The sequence below is a fragment of the Rutilus rutilus genome (assembly GCF_951802725.1).
Source record: "Rutilus rutilus genome assembly, chromosome: 7".
NCBI classification, from domain to species: domain Eukaryota; kingdom Metazoa; phylum Chordata; class Actinopteri; order Cypriniformes; family Leuciscidae; genus Rutilus; species Rutilus rutilus.
Window position 1 is genome coordinate 29,126,479 of NC_140221.1, and position 16,748 is coordinate 29,143,226.

General features: G+C 38.4%; 2 protein-coding genes across 2 annotated transcripts in view; both read right to left on the reverse strand.

Annotated features, from left to right (window-relative positions):
• Positions 1 to 707: 707 nt before the first annotated feature.
• Positions 708 to 13,818, reverse strand: LOC311294063 (myosin heavy chain, fast skeletal muscle-like). Its single transcript, XM_084414715.1, has 41 exons — positions 13,790 to 13,818; positions 13,606 to 13,642; positions 13,036 to 13,254; positions 12,798 to 12,941; positions 12,556 to 12,712; positions 12,428 to 12,455; positions 12,142 to 12,256; positions 11,898 to 11,990; positions 11,721 to 11,784; positions 11,529 to 11,627; positions 11,344 to 11,447; positions 11,120 to 11,258; positions 10,851 to 10,969; positions 10,607 to 10,756; positions 10,352 to 10,522; positions 9,960 to 10,260; positions 9,795 to 9,859; positions 9,617 to 9,704; positions 9,409 to 9,526; positions 9,199 to 9,322; positions 8,958 to 9,094; positions 8,597 to 8,852; positions 6,337 to 6,579; positions 6,055 to 6,231; positions 5,819 to 5,964; positions 5,644 to 5,734; positions 5,171 to 5,560; positions 4,969 to 5,095; positions 4,677 to 4,795; positions 4,267 to 4,463; positions 3,997 to 4,180; positions 3,738 to 3,903; positions 3,530 to 3,654; positions 3,117 to 3,425; positions 2,793 to 2,996; positions 1,878 to 2,003; positions 1,619 to 1,789; positions 1,403 to 1,507; positions 1,218 to 1,313; positions 970 to 1,101; positions 708 to 828 (listed from the first exon to the last, which is right to left on the reverse strand). Exons 3-41 carry the CDS (start codon positions 13,240 to 13,242, stop codon positions 814 to 816), a joined length of 5,802 nt encoding a protein of 1,933 aa, XP_084270841.1. The 5' UTR covers positions 13,243 to 13,254; positions 13,606 to 13,642; positions 13,790 to 13,818; the 3' UTR covers positions 708 to 813.
• Positions 13,819 to 15,984: 2,166 nt separating this feature from the next.
• LOC311294060 (uncharacterized protein) overlaps positions 15,985 to 16,748 on the reverse strand; it is a 4,623-nt gene continuing 3,859 nt past the window's right edge. Inside the window, exons 11-13 of the mRNA XM_084414712.1 lie at positions 16,744 to 16,748; positions 16,488 to 16,581; positions 15,985 to 16,055 (exon numbers count right to left, since the gene is read on the reverse strand). The exon at positions 16,744 to 16,748 is cut by the window's right edge and continues 155 nt beyond it. Of these exons, the coding sequence (XP_084270838.1) occupies positions 16,052 to 16,055; positions 16,488 to 16,581; positions 16,744 to 16,748 (103 nt within the window). The 3' untranslated portion in view covers positions 15,985 to 16,051. The remainder of the gene's footprint in view (positions 16,056 to 16,487; positions 16,582 to 16,743) is intronic.

Here is a 16,748-nt window from a genome sequence, read left to right on the forward strand (position 1 = left end):
TTTATAATCAATAAAAAAAACCTGGGAGAAAAAAAATTAAAATTAAAATAAAACAGGTGGTGTGACAAAGTTGTAGGCTGTGGGGGTAGTTGTGGGTGGAGTGGCGATTCCACGTGTAGGTGAATTTATGTCTACACTTCTGTGAAGCCCTGACTCTGCCCCAGTACAGTTTGTGTTAAGCCTGCAAGTCTGGTTGTTTGATGAGAAAGAGATGAAATGTAGTTGAAATGTAGTTGAAATAAACGCGTTAAGAATCCGAACAGCTGTTGCAGCGGAGGAGGACTATTATTCTGTTGAGAAGAACCATAGAGAGGAACTGATGAACAACTGACGGCATGGTTTGATGTCTGGTTGACCAATCAGCGGAAAAAGGGGTGTTTCACTCCCGCCCACACGTGGAGATGAATATTCAAGCTGATTATTTGTTTTCAACCCCAGAACGTAAAATGAAATATCAAGCCAAAATCTTTTTATTTTTTTTAAATGATAAATGAAAAAGGCGCAGTGTTCTATATTTCTTTCAATATTAAGTAAAAAAGTTAATGTTCGGAAGATATCGTGTTATTCCTGACAAAGCTATTATGTACTTTTATAACTTTAGAAATATTTCAGTACTTAAGTGATAATGTCATTATTTTGATCAATTTCATTATTTTTTATTTATTTGTGAGTAACATTCCTCTAAAGATCACTCCAAAACAAATGTCTGCACATGGTAAGGACAGATTTATTTCAAAAAGAATTTTAAAAGTAATTCTACAGAACAATCATATTATATGACTTCAGTAGAGGCTCCCTTTGGGTTTGGGGGTTTCACTCTTCTTTGGCCTAAAACAAAATGAAGCACATTCATAAGTCATGTAAATAATCAGAACATTTTCAAGAATAAGCTGAATACTACATATGTTTCTACTCTGTAAATGTGAGAACGAATCTACTGAGTACAGACTCTGAAATTATGCAACTGACCTTTCCAGCATCACGGCTCTTGACTCTGAGCTTGTTGACCTGAGACTCAGAAATGTCAGCACGCTCCTCAGCTTCCTCAAGCTCATGCTGCACCTTCCTCAACTTGGACAAGTGAGTGTTGGCTTGCTCCTCCTAAAGAGTAACATTTTTACCATGCTTGTTAACTAAGCTGTGGAGCAGCAGTGGTATCTCACCAGTAAATAAATTACTAATTAATTAATAATCAATGTGCAAAAATATATACATACCGCCTCCTCAGACTGCCTCTTGTAGACTTTGACCTTCAGCTGCAGCTTATCAACCAGATCCTGAAGTCTGTTGATGTTCTTCTTGTCCTCCTCAGTCTAAAAACAATTTCATAGATTTATTCTAAATATTTTACTATAAATGCATGTATGAATGACTCAATGGATTTAGTCAGACATGGTCATACCTGATAAGAGAGCTCTTTCACTCTCCTCTCATATTTGCGGACACCTTTAACAGCATCAGCTCCACGTCTCTGCTCTGCTTCAACTTCAGCCTCAAGCTCACGGACCTTTGATAGCACATAAAAATTCTCAGACAAGTACAAGTGTAGTCATTGGGAACCTGAGATAATGCTTTAATTTTAAAATGATGTTTGTTGTGATCCCTTAAAAGTTCTCACCCTGCTCTCCAACTTCTGGAGTTGTTTCTTTCCTCCTTTCATGGCCAGACTCTCAGCCTCATCCAGACGGTGCTGCAGGTCCTTCACTGTGACCTCCAGATTCTTCTTCATCCTCTCAAGGTGAGAACTGGTGTCCTGCTCCTTCTTCAGCTCTTCTGCCATCATTGCAGCCTTTTGCATTAATACAGAAAGTCATTAGATCCACATTTTTCAAGTATGGAAACTTCTTTTGAAACATTTGGCAGCTACTGTTGCTCACATCAGTGATGGCCTTCTTGGCTTTCTCCTCTGCATTTCTGGCTTCCTGTACAGTGTCATCAACTTCACTCTGGACCTGAACAAGGTCAGCCTCAAGCTTCTTCTTGGTGTTCAGGAGACTTGTGTTCTACAAAATGGAAAGCAACAGTTTGAACATTTTGAATGATGCTCTCAATTCCCTTAATTTCAGGGAAATCAATTATCAAAAGTCCAAAAACCTCTCCAAGCAAGTGATCTGAGTGTTTTACTGAACATAAAAACTACTTACATGTGTAAATGCCACAAAGCATAAAAATATTTATAATAACATAGAATAAGTAACAAGCAATAAGATCCCGAATGATGAGTGATGATCTTCCAGCACTGTTTCAGCTGTGCGCTCCAATTCTATGGCACACAGTAAATCTCCTGTCAATCTGAGCAATCAAACCAGTCAAAGTGCGCTCCACATCATCTCTACCTATCACCCAAGATTCAGTTTCCATTTTTTTAACTTTCAAATGACATTGGAAAAACTGCGTCATTATTGCGACACGATCAGATCCTGGAAGTCCTATAGCTTTAGCCAAGCAGCATGTCATGTTACTCCATGAGGATTTTCTTAAGAGCTACGCATCATGTTATGTTGTGTGGGCTCATTTGAATCGAGACAGCCTGTTCTCAATAAAGATGTGTGATTTACTATGTTTTACTGATGTTTCGCGAAGTTGCAAAACAAAACGTGGGACAAAAGCCTCATCTGTATACTGTTTACATGTTTACAACATTACTGTTTACCATTTTTATTATGTCAATAAATTGCGATCGGTTTGTGAAATCGGCCAAATTTAGTGACTACCGATAGACTATCGGCCGATACCGATCTGCGGCTGATCGATCAATGCATCCCTAATTATAAGAAACAAAATGCCCTTACCTGAGAATGCAGCAGCCCAACACGCTCACTGGCGTCCACCAGCTCTTGTTCAGCCACTTTGCGGCCTCTCTCTGTCTGCTCCAGAGCAGCTCTCAGCTCCTCAATCTCAGACTGCATCAGAGTGTTTCTGCGCTCCACCATGGCCACTTGCTCCTTCATGTCTTCCTGTCCTCTCTGGGCATCATCAAGGTGCAGTTGGGCATCCTGAACATAACATTAGCTTTAGAATGAGCTTTCAATATGCTTCCTGGTGACCTTAACCTAACAAAAGTTAGATTATACAAACATATTACTACATTCCAAGGTCGAACAGAAGTCAAATACCTTGAGTTGTCCCTGAACGTTCCTGAGCTGTTTCTGGGCCTCAGCAGCCTGGCGATTGGCGTGGCTCAGCTGAATCTCCATCTCATTAAGGTCTCCCTCCATCTTCTTCTTGATTCTCAGGGCATCATTCCTGCTCCTGACTTCAGAGTCCAGAGTGCCTTGCATGGATTCAATGACTCTCTGGCTGTTCCTCTTGATCTGCTCCATCTCCTCATCCTTCTCTGCAAGCTTCCTGTCAATCTCACTTTTGACCTGATTTAGCTCAAGCTGGACACGAAGAATCTTGGACTCCTCATGCTCCAGGGTGCCCTATGAAATTTAAAAACAACATGTAATTTCAGAATTAAAATAATATTTAACAACACAGTAAAATGGTTTGAGCAAGAATGACATATTAATCTCCAGATACTCACTTCAGCCTCTTCCAGGGCAGTCTGAATCTCTGACTTCTCAGTCTCCACTGTCTTCTTGGCCTTTTCCAGTTCATGGATGCTCTTACCAGTCTCACCTAACTGCTCTGTCAGATCTGAAATCTCCTCTACAAGTTATAAAGAAAATATTATCAACATAAATATATTGTGAATCACTACAGATTTAACACCGTAACACATTGAATCTTACGCTGCAGATTCTTGTTCTCTCTCTTGAGGGTCTCCAGCTGATCCAGACTCTCCTCATAGGAGTTCTTCATCTTGAACAGTTCAGTGCTGAGTGAACGAGCCTCTTTCTGGGCACCTTCCAGCTCTGCCTGACCTTCCTCATATTTCTGCTTCCATTCTGCCAGGACCTTTGGTCCAGATATTTCAGGGTCAGGTTTCATATGTAACATGTTGAACAAAGCCCATTCTGGCCATGCTTTTCAAAGATAAATTGATTGTACCTTGTCAAAGTTTCTCTGCTTCTTGTCAAGGTTAGCAGCCAAACCATTGGCTCTCTCCACATCAATCATGAGGTCCTCCACCTCACCCTGGAGTCTCTGTTTGGTCTTCTCCAGAGATGCACATTTAGAGTTTACTGCCTCAACTTGTTCCTCTGCCTCTTGCAGACGCTGAGCCAGCTTCTTTCTGTTATATTTTTTGTAACATTTAGTCAGAAGATGCATGCAATTGCACAAATTATTAACACATATCACTTCTTTTGATGTTCATACTTGGACTCTTCAAGCTCCTCAGTGCGCTGGATGGCATCAGTTTCATATTTGGTTCTCCACTGAGCAACCTCACTGTTGGCCTTTGACATTCCCCGCTGCAGCTCAGCCTTTGCCTCCTGCTCTTCCTCAAACTGCTCACGGAGCAGGTCGCAGTCATGACGGGCTGATTGCACAGCATGGGCCAGTGCGTTCTTAGCCTAAAGGACAAAGTCACATAATATTTACATTAATTCATTTAGCAGACACTTTTATCCAAAGTGACTTACAAATTAGCAATACAAAATATGATATTAGCTTTATTGTATTACATTAACTTTGTTGTATAGTGTTGTATTAATTTTTTTGCATTATATTAGCTTTGTTGTGTAGTAAGTGGAAATTATGTATTTGTTTTCATTATGCTATATTACCTTAACCTCCTCTTCAATATGCCTCTTAAGCTCCTCGATTTGCTGAGTGAAAGCTTGTTTGCCTCTGGTGAGCTGAGAAACCAGAGCCTCCTTCTCCTCCAGCTGACGGCCAAACTCACCTGTATAGATTTAGATTCACTGTGTCAGATTGTGCTTTCTCTATCAGTTACTATCAAAACAAACTCTTTGAAAGCAAAATGTAAATAAGTGTGTTTTCTTCTGATAATCTTAATACACCACACTCGGTTACTGTTGGAATACTATTAATTTATTCATGATTGTCATTAGTTACCATTTTCAGTTTGAAGTCTTGCTCTTTGAGCACTGAGGTCATTTATCTGGCGAATGTTCTCATCATTCTTGGATTTTATTTCACTAAGTTGGTCCTCAAGTGTGCGGCACATCTTCTCAAGATTAGCCTGCAAATACAAAAGTCATTAGATAATTGAAAACCTTCAACATGTTATGTATTCTTTAAACATAAAATTTCCTACTTTTCCTTTGGCAACAGCTTCCATGTTGCTGGAAAGATCGTCAATCTCCATTTTGTATTCACTCTTCTCTTTCTCAAGCTTCTGCTTGACACGCTGCAGGTTGTCGATTTGCTCTCCCAGCTCGGCCACACTGTCTGCCTGCTTCTTGCGGAGGGCACCAGCAGTAGCTTCATGCTGGAGGGTGGACTCTTCAAGATCACGACGCAGCTTCTGGAATTCAGCTTCACGCTTCTTATTCATCTCGATCTGAGCAGCAGTGGCTCCTCCAGCCTCCTCAAGCCTCTCACTGATCTCCTCAAGTTCCCTGGAGAGATCAGCTCTCTGCTTCTCAACCTTGGCACGAGCAGCGCGCTCAGCCTCGATCTCTTCCTCAAGTTCCTCAATGCGGGCCTATGGTGGAAAGTAGTTAATTTGATTTTTATTGTTCAGCATTTAATTATATTGTTCGTAATGTTGAAAAAATATCAAAATACCTGAAGCTCCTTGATCTTCTTTTGGAGTTGCGCACCCAGAGATTGTTCATCTTCTATCTTGCTAAGCAGCTGGCTTGTTTCAAAGTCTTTCCTGTGGGTGTTAAACAATAAGTGGTTTGCAAAACAAAAACAAAACTTAACAATAATGTTTTCAAAGATTTTATGCTTTAATTACTTTTTTATTTTCTCGTCAGATTGCTGCTTTTCATTCTCCAGGTCCATGATGGACTCTTGGGCTAATTTCAGGTCTCCTTCAAGCTTTCTCTTGGCTCTTTCCAGGTCCATGCGGAGCTTCTTCTCTTGTTCAAGGGAACCCTCAAGCTACAGGACAATGATAAATAAAATATGTTCACAGCAAAAAAAACAAAGCTAATTTGCTGAATTAATAACATGTTTACATTATCAACTCACATCATCAACTTGCTGCTCAAGCTTTGTCTTGGATTTGGTCAGGGTGTTGACTTTGTCCTCCTCGGCCTGAAGATCATCCAGTGTCTGCTGATGTGACTCTTGGAGGGCTTTCTTCTCCTTCGTAAGCTTGGCAATGCTCTCATCCTGAGCTGCCATTTCCTCTGTCAAGTTCTTGACCTGTAGGATTTTTGTTGCAAATAAGCTTATATTTTACACTTCATTTTCTATATCAACACATAAAACAGAGATTAAATCTAATCTTAAACCAACTCAATCTCCAACCTTATTCTCAGTGGCATGTTTCTCCTTCTCCACTTTAGCCAAGGTGAGCTCCAGGTCATCAATGTCTTTCTTCAGCTCAGAGCACTCATCCTCCAGTTTTCTCTTCTTGGCTGTCAGTTCAGCATTGATTTCTTCCTCATCCTCCAGTCTCTCAGTTGTCTCTTTGAGTTTAGCTTCAAGCTGGATTTTGCTTTTGATCAGACCCTCACACCTCTCCTCAGCATCTGAGAGATTCTCAGCTTCCTGTTAAGAAAATAGGTTGCTATATCATTGGAAACCACATTGCTCATTTTAACGTGTCAGACTGCAACTCATACTTTGTGTGATGAAAATCTCTCTTTTGTGTTAAATTTAGGGCAAGTTAACGCGACAATAACGCTTTAACAGTTCAAAAAAAATAGTGACGTTAATGTAGGCTTTATTTGACGCTATGAATCACCCGTAGGTCATGCCAGGGTTTCCAGATCTACGGTTTTTCCCTACATCAAACATTATTTGTAGCTCCTCCCGTCCAATAGTAGACCAAATAAGTATATTCTTTCACTTTAATATATCTCGAAAAACATGCATGAATCTCAGAAGGTATTCTGATTTAATATATATATATATATATGAAAGATACAGTATACAACTTACCGAAATCCATATCATGACTCATAATCACTCAATCTGTGTTTCAACCGTGGAAAGACGTCAATAAAACAGCTTGTGAACAATATCACTTAATGTTACATTTACCTCAGGAAAGTTATCAAGTTGTCACTCACAGTTTGTTAGTTAGCTATAAAAACACTAGAGAAGAGCTTATTTACTGTTAATTATATATGTATGTTTGAATAAATTCGCCATGAAGTGTTTATGAAAACTACCTTATAACTGAGTTGTACAAACATTTCAGCTTTTATTTGAGTTTAAATAGCCTATCTGGATATAAATAGCAGTTGAATATAATAGCTCTGTTGTTAATTTAAAATCATAATATTATAGTGTACCAAATGAGAAGGTTCCCTGTATTGTTTGCAGCATTATTTGGGAGAGATTTTTTTTCCTTAAAGGGACACTCCACCCATTTGCATTAAGCTTTGCATTGTTAGAAACCCAGTCATACTATTGAATGGTCGTGCAACACTCTCTCATTTTCCCCTGAGACGGGAGAAATCCGTTATTTACCTTTTACACTTCCTCCTACAATGACGCAAAAATCGTCATTTTGCTTCATTGTAGGAGGAAGTGTAAGAGGGGGGGATTCCTCATCTTTCCCAGGGGGCGGGACCCGCTCACGCTACAGACCTATTACAGATCAGTGGGTGGGACTTTACTCTCTGAAACTGAAAGCAATATCCTCCATCTTGTTTGAAGCTAAGCTAACAGGCGCTGTGGAGACAGATGTAAAGTTATGACAATAGCGGAGGAGAGTGCTCAATATGATATAGAAGAAGAGGATTTCGGAAGTCTGATGCTTGAATCAGGTGTTTGTGGCTACCTTTACAAGCCGCATTATAGCGAAGAGCAGCCGAGGCAGAAGACCTGTCTGCCGCGGACGAGGAGCCCGGACTGGCTCGAGTTAGGGCGGACTGGTGGCGCCGGTGATCTCACTATGCAACTCATAGACTGTAAGATGCAACTATACGAACACAGAGATAGAGTCCGTCTGCGGCAAAGAATTTCAACGATGACAATTTCTCCTGGACGAAATCTCTGAATCAGACGAGGACACGGACGTTTGTGTTGAGAACTATCCTAGTTTCGCACCGCATATGTTCTGACTGAACATCCAGGTACCATGCAATAATTCACCTTTTCGAAAGAAATACAAACGAGGAGTAATGAGTTCGCCAACTAACTAGACATTTTGTGTGAATGTGAAATGAATTTCAAGCTCTGGTGGTAGCTATCCTTGTAGACGGAAGAGTGATTTCTCTTATAGGCAGATATGCGCTTTCTGGATTAGTGGGAGTGGCTTGCGGAGCTGTGCAATGTGGTGCATTGTGGGAGTTGTTGTCTTTCATACAAATGCGTCCTGAAGTTATTTTTTGTCTTTCCTCGGTCACGAAGGCACCTAATTCAAAATTTATTGTACATTTCGACTACATATATGACCCACTTTAAATAAAAAACAATGTTCAAATGGGTGGAATGCCCCTTTAAGAAAAATCAAATTATTGGTATCAGTATTGGCATCGGCCGATATCATTCTGAATAATCAGCTATCGGTATCAGCAGAGAAATTTATTATCGGTGCATCTCAAAAAATACTCACAGATGCTACTTGTAGCTGTAGATCATTTTTCTCTTGCAGCAGTGCTACCATCTTCTCTTCAAGTTCCTTCTTTTTGGCTTCAGCCTTGGCAAGATCTTCTTTGCATTTTACAAAGTCCTCTTTCATGTTTGCCAGCTCTTTCTCAGTTTCGGCACTCTTCAGTAGAGGCTTAACCTTGTAGTAAACCTTCATCCATGGCCAGTGTTTGACATTCATGAATGAACGGATGTTGTATTGGATGGTGTAAATGGACTCCCTGTGAAAGATTCATCATTAAATGCCATAATCATTATAATTATATCAATTATAATTTGTTTCCACAGTTATTGTTGATGTCATCTTTACTAATGACAATACTCACCTCCTTTCCATCATCTTCACAAATTCCCTCCTCATCACGTAGCCACGACAGAGAGCCTGAGTCATTGTGACCAGAGCAGCCAATTTCTCATCACGCATCTCCTCAAGAGTACCCAGAAGACCAGCTTTGAAGAACACCTGAATTTATGTAAAACAGTAAATCAAAAAATACTGATTTAACCTGTATAAGCTAAATGACCATGATCACCGAATCTTTGAAATTTGTAAAGCTAAATATGAACCTTTGTGGTTCCAAATCTGTACTCGTCATGATTAACGTCGATGGATCCCAGGAGTTTCTCACTGGCCTTCTTGTTATCCATAAACTGTCCCTCTGGGATAACACTGGCATTCAGCACCTTGTATCTATGGAAGATGGGAAGATTTATCAAAATGCTTCTAATAAAGAGTCTCCAACAGGAAATTGTATTTTCATATGGTGTCATTTATACCTCTGTTTGAAGTCACCATAGAGGATTCTGCTGGGGAAGCCCTTTCTGCAGATTCTGATACCCTCCAATACACCGTTACACCTCAGCTGGTGGATAACCAGGAAGTTCTCCATGAGACCTATAACGAAGTTTACACCATTAACTTGGTAAATTAATTTCATCATATAAATTGAGTGGCAGAATATCTGTAAACTTTTTAATACTTTACCTGGAGTCTTGGACTCATTGGGAATCAGGCAACGCACAAAGTGAGGGTGAGTGCTCCTCAAGTTGGTCATGAGTTTGCCCAAGTTCTCCTGTGAAGAATAGAAAGGGGTTGCCATGCTTTGTGTTTCTTTTTTTCTTCAAATACAGAAATATTGCTGTGAGGTCATCTCTATACATACCCTGAACTGGGAGGAAACAGTCTGCATGGAGCCACCCTTCTTCTTGCCTCCTTTTTTACCAATCTCTATTGAGATAAATATACAAAAGAACATGTATAAATGCAAAAACAAGAAAGAAAGTGCAAAGCTAAATCAAAGTTTGGTTAAATAGATTTTTTTCTTTACCCTCAACAACAGGTGGGTAGAGAGTAGCCAGTAGTTTGACAGAAGACTTCTGGTACAGCTGCACAGCAGACTCATTCAGTGGATCCTTGTTCTTGTCCAACCAGCCAGAAATGTTGTAGTCCACAGTTCCAGCGTAGTGAACCAGGGAGAAGTGGGCTTCAGCCTTGCCTTTGACAGGCTTTGGTTTCTGGAAAGCATTGTTCTTGCCAAGATGCTGATCATATAACTTGTTCTTGAAAGAAGTGTCTGAAGCCTTGGGGAACATGCACTCCTCTTCAAGGATGGAGAAGATACCCATGGGCTGTTTATAAAAGAATGTTGTTGAAGTATTACAATTTTAAGATTTCAAGCATAGAAATTGGAAATGAATAAGTTCATAAACCAGTAAAAACCTTCTCAATGAGCTCAATGCAAGCAGCCAAGTCCATGCCGAAGTCAATGAACTCCCAAACAATGCCCTCCTTCTTGTACTCCTCTTGCTCCAGCACAAACATGTGGTGGTTGAAAAACTGTTGCAGTTTCTCATTGGTGAAGTTGATACACAGCTGCTCCATGCTGTTGAACTGGATGAAGAAACAGAACCATTTACTGACTTCTGAATATCACTCAATGTGCCATTAAAAAAGAGATAAAAGAATCATTCTTACATCAAAGATCTCAAAGCCAGCAATATCCAGCACACCAATGAAGAAGTTTCTTTGTTGTTTTGTGTCCAACATCTGGTTGATACGAATGACCATCCACAAGAACATCCTCTCATAGATAGATTTGGCCAAGGCGCTAACAGAGTTGTACACCTGTAAGTAGAATAGAGTGGATATTATTCTGCTTCTGCAGTAATTAGCCAGAATTTGAGGTTAAACACATGGCATGCTAGAAATGTTATTATACCTGTGGCACGGTCTGGCCTTTGGTCACAAACTCATTTCCGACCTTGACTCTGGGGTAGCACAAAGCCTTCAGCATATCAGCAGAGTTCAAACCCAGAAGATAGGCAACTTTGTCAGCCTCTGCAATTAAAAAAGTTGCACAAAAATCCATCCCTTTTCTTGCCTTGAAAACTAAATGAAACCACCCTTTTCTTTGTGAAAATAGAAATAAGGATCTCTCCATTCAAAGCACTGCATGTTATGACACATATTAGTACAATTTAGTCTCACCTTCTGTGCCATCAGGCTCAGCCTGCTCCTCACGCTGCTTCTGCTTGAACTTCATGTTGCCATGATGAAGCACAGCTCCAGTGAACTTGTAGATCCCCATTTTCTCCTCATTAGTAAAGCCCAGAATGTCAATAGCAGTCTGAAAATTACAGAGAAGGATGAGTTCTAGGATCTTTTCTGCCATAAGCATACAGTATGTCAATATTCAAATAGCAATGACTCACATCAGTAGCAACCAGCTCCTCTTTATCATCAATGCTGGCCACTGTGATCTGACCCATACTGCACATAGGGTAGTCATAGGGGTTGGTGGTGATTAGCGTCATTTCTGTAAAATACACAGATTTTTTTAAACAGTGTCTTACAATATTATCTGGCATTTAACACTGAATGTAATGTGTGCACCTACCAAGCAGCTCAGGCTTATGGTTGGTCATCATCTGGTAGAAGATGTGGTAGCCTCTCTCATCTGGAAGCTGGAATGTCACTCTAGACTTCTCCAGCAGATCTGTTGAGAGAATGTACTTGAGTCACAATCATCTGAAGAGTGACAGATCAAGACAAATGTTCAGGATGGATCAATGAAATCGTGTCCACCTACATGTCTCAATGTCAGCACTAGCCAGTTTTCCAGTGGTGCCGAAGTGAATTCTGATAAATTTACCCTGTTTGAAACAAAATAGCACAATACATAAATAATCTCTTTATATAAAATTCTGTATAGAAAAATCCAACACAATTGACTAACTATATTGTAAATAAAAAGTGGTTTACTTACAAAACGAGAGGAGTTGTCATTTCTCACAGTCTTGGCATTACCATAAGCCTCAAGCAGAGGGTTGGCAGCAATGATCTGGTCCTCAAGAGAGCCCTGTGATGTTTGAAGGGTTTTCAGTTATTTTCATTTATTTTCTTATTTAATGACTAAACACTATTTATAGGCACTTCACAAATTCACATATCATGTGAGATGAGTGTAAATCACCATCATTAAAAATAAAATGTAGTTTTATATCTCATACCTGCATTTTGCCAGGAGTAGCTTCTTTCTTCTTGTCACCACCTGCCACTGCAACTGTGGCAAAGTACTGGATGACACGTTTGGTGTTCACAGTCTTTCCAGCACCAGATTCTCCACTGGTTTATGAGAGATTATAGAAAAAAGAAGTTTAAAAGACATGTAGACTTTTCAAAGTATATTCAGAAGTTCATTCTTAAATTCTGTTTTATAAATATCTCCATATAGATTTTCCATTTACATTATACTTTAATTTTTGTCATGGTCTGAGATTAAATGAAAATACTTACGTAATCAGGACAGACTGGTTTTCTCTATCTGTTGATTGTAATGTGTAAAATATCCGATAAATATTTCATATATTAACATCATCAAATTCACCTTAATGAATTCTATAGAATTAAATTCCATGTCTTACCAGTCAGCATGAACTGATATGCGTTGTCAGAGACAGAGAAGATGTGGGGTGGGGCCTCCATACGCTTTTTGCCTCTGTAGGCAGACACCACTTCTGCATCATACACTGGGAGCCACTTGTAGGGGTTCACAGTTGCGCAGAAGAGTCCGGAGTAGGTCTGAAATGAGCAGAGACATGGTCAGATTGCAACAACACAGACAAAATTAACTTAAATGCTTTTTTTATGTTGTTTCAGAACTTACGTAGATCATCCATGCAGCATAACGCTCTTTGAGGTTATACAGCACAGAGGCTTCATTGAGATGGGTCATCATGGCCATGTCCTCAATCTTGTCATACTTGGGAGGATTCATTGGGTAGACGTCATCCTCCTTTACTGTTCTCTCCTTTAAATTTGATAAATTAGATATTAGATATAAAAGAAAACAATGTAATAAGTAATTTAATGAGCATCTACATTAAGTAGAAATTAAAACTCGCCTCCTTAGTGTCAAGCAAAATAACTGTGGCTTTGCCACCCTCTTTGCTCTTGACTGTTCCCTTGAGGTACAATTCTTTGGCATCAGCCACATAGCAGGCAGTCTTGGCATCAAACGGTTTGTTCTGAGCCTCAATTCTCTCTTTCTCAGGCTTACGAAGGTAAATGGCAGCCTTGCCATAAACGGCCATCTCAGCGTCCGTACTCATGGTGGCGGCTTACTAAAATTTGGATAAGAAACATTGACATGCTTTTTGAATCAATAAAATAAGTATTGATAATCAAACACACTGTCCACAAACAGTATTCATAGAGGGTCTCATGTAGTTAAGGTCTTTATAGAATATTAAAGTGAAAAGGCCTATTCAAATGTAAAAAGTGTGAACACAATAGTCCTTAATTTATGGCGTCTCTAATTAAATCATCTGTCACAATATGCATTTTGTTGATACATTATAATACATAAAAAACTGCATTAACAAATGAAACTAGAGTCTACATGCATCTGAAAACATGCTAATATTTAACCATGTCTTTTTAATGCAGTAATGCAGTGTGTTGCTACCACCTACCTTCCTCCTCTTGAAGACCAGATGAAATTTTAACACCCTATAAAGGAATTCAGTTGAAAAAAATAATACATTTAGGCATATATGGTAATAATATCTTTTTAAAGACTTCTTCTGTCATATCAATTCACTTAGTATAATCTCATACTAATAACAACATCAAATGCAAAGTATTTCAGCTTCTTACCACAAGCAGGAACTCCTCTAGGCTCCTATGAGACTGGCTGTGCTCTCCTCAAAACTTATATTGAGGTCAATTTGCACACTAAGCAGAGGCTATAAATGGATAAGCTTTAGAGTCCTAATTTATGGTAAGAAGCTACACCTATTCTCAGTCATCAACAGATATAACATCATTTTACACATCAGTTATAGGTATCACATACATTTGACAATGCAATAGTTTGATAATGTGTCCGTATTTTGAATAAATTACATGATAGTCATAGTCATAATCATATTATGTGTTTTTTATTTACATATTTTTAAATATCTTTTTACATTTATACTTCATAAATATTTCATTTTTAATTGACTGACAAGAAATTTTTTTTTGATTTTAATTTGTGGGGAATTATTTTCAGTTGCAGATTAAATTGGAATAATATTAAAACAAACATATAAAGACACATTTGATATCTATTTTTCACAAAGACAAGCACGTATAACAGAAATGGCCATATAAGTGATTGACTGCATGGAAGATTGCCATCCAAGCTGTCTCAGAAAAAAATACCATAATAGTTCACTCCCAGTGTATGAGTCTAGTGTCTATTTATACCTAATGCTTTTTATGATTGGGATGGGTAGACTATATTACTTGATGAGGGGAAAGATTCAGTGATTTTTCCATTTGCTTTGTCGTGAACACTGCTGTGTTTCCATTTTTATTTGTGTTTATTGCAATGTTTCCATATTTTAATGTTAGACATCTTTAAACTTAATTAGAAGTGATACAACGATTTGGACTTATTCAAAGTTTATACTTTAACATAAATTTTAAGTTAACATGGAACAAATGACAAAGTATTGTAGCAATTAGTCATCACAACAGTAAAGAACGTCTAACCTCAAATGCCAAAGTTATTGTCGTGTATGAACAAAAGGAACTAAAGGATTTTTTTTTAATCATTGCTCATTTCAAGGTTTTAAAGACTCACTTATATTTGATTAAAAACACTGAATTAATCTATTCAATCTTACATTTCCAGCATCACAGCCAGAGGCATTGCTTGTAGGGTGAAAGTTGGGAATGAGTACAAGGGGCCCAGAGCTTTACATAATATTGACTAGGGATGCACCGATCCACATTTTTCCCCTTCCGATCCGATACCGATACTATTCCGATACCAGAGCTGTGTTTGCTTTAATATTATTATTATCATTATTGTTTATTTTATATGATGCTGAAATAAACATCTCTCAACAGGCAAGTATGATATGTACGTATGTATGCATGTATGTCCCAAAAGGCAACTTGAGCCCAGCAAACAATTTTACGTTCTGGGAACGTTCTGGGAACGTTAGTTTTTGGTTCCCAGAACGTTCTGGGAACGTTCCCAAGAACGTTCCCTATTGGTTAGCCAGGAAAGTTTTCTTTACGTAAATAGAACGTTCCCTTTAGGTTAGGGGAACGTTCCCAGAACGTTCCGAGTAGGTTCCCAAAACGTTCCCAGAACGTTCCGAGTAGGTTCCCAAAACGTTCCCAGAACGTTCCCTTAACCTAAGCACATTTCAGGAATTTTACGAGAAGGTTCCCAGAACGTTCCCGGTAGGTTCCCAGAACGTTCCCGGTAGGTTCCCAGTAGGTTCCCAGAACGTTCCCGGTAGGTTCCCAGAACGTTCCCCTAACCTAAGCACATTTCAGGAATTTTACAACAAGGTTCCCAGAACGTTCCCGGTAGGTTCCCAGAACGTTCCGGGTAGGTTCTCAGAACGTTCCCTTAACCTCTACTGATGTCTATACATAAATAATCAGTCAACAAACCAATACTTCTACATAGTTTATGTTCACAAGAATAAAGTTCTCTGAAGGTTCCCAGAACGTTCTCCTAACCTATACATTATGATGTCTGTACATTAATAATCAGTAAACAATTAAGCCATACTCTGCATAGTTTATTGTTCACAAAACATAAGAATAAGGTTCTCTGAAGGTTCCCAGAACATTTGTCGGTACATTAATAATTAGTCAACAAGCCACTACTTATACATAGTTTACTATAGTACAAAAAATTATATTTTTCTTTTTGTACATAAGAATCTTATGAACCATGAATATACATATAAAATGACTCGCATTTAAAGAAATTATCTCAATCTCTGAAATGGGAAATTAACATTTTATTTTAAACAACAAACAATTTATAGGTATGGAAAGGTGTAAAACCTAAAACTGAAAATGTGCGGTGAACAAAAAACTTGAAACTTCTCCATCTTCACTTCCCCATCAGCTGCAAAACAAAAACAAGGGGGGGGGGGGACAAGTTAGAGCAATTATATTATAATAGAAAACATTATATAATGCTTTTAACTTGCCCTAGTTTTAACTTAAAAAAATAAAATAAAAATGATACTTCTATGAAACTACTGAAGTCACCATGCAAGCCTTAAGATATTAATTAATTTGCCCTGCATTAATTTAATTGCAGATTACTGCATAAGTGACGTCCATTGAAGATAATAAACTAGGATATATACATAGGAATATAACTACTACTACTTAATATACTATGAGGATTATACACTACTTTTTACACTCATCTAGTAATTATACTTTCTAAAGTTAAAAGTTTAGATTTTATTAAAACTAATATCAAAACTTTATTTTGTATGAGGTACATTGAATCATTGAAAACTAAAACAAAACTAACACAATTACATACCATTTTAAATGCCTGTGTGGGGCAAATTTCAGGACCATAGATATCAGGTCTTCGATGTCAGTGGCCTTAGTCTTGTAGACCTTCTGCATTGCCCCTAGATGTAGGAATAAAAGTGTGTAAACATTGTAGCCATTTGAGATATGGTATTATTCGAAAATGTACATTGGGACAAGAACAATTTTCCAAAGCGCAATTTTTTTTGAATAAAAAAAAAAAAAAAATTGGCTATAATTAGAGAAAACCACTGATAACTTGCCTATG

Excerpts from the sequence above, each read along its gene's own strand:
- LOC311294063 (XM_084414715.1), bottom strand. The coding sequence starts at position 13,242 with ATGAGTACGGACGCTGAGATGGCCGTTTATGGCAAGGCTGCCATTTAC. Across the intron at positions 8,853-8,957 it reads GTGAAGATGATGGAAAGGAG|GGAGTCCATTTACACCATCC; the intron begins GTGAGTATTGTC and ends AATCTTTCACAG. Across the intron at positions 4,796-4,968 it reads AAGACTTCAAACTGAAAATG|GTGAGTTTGGCCGTCAGCTG; the intron begins GTAACTAATGAC and ends AAATCTATACAG.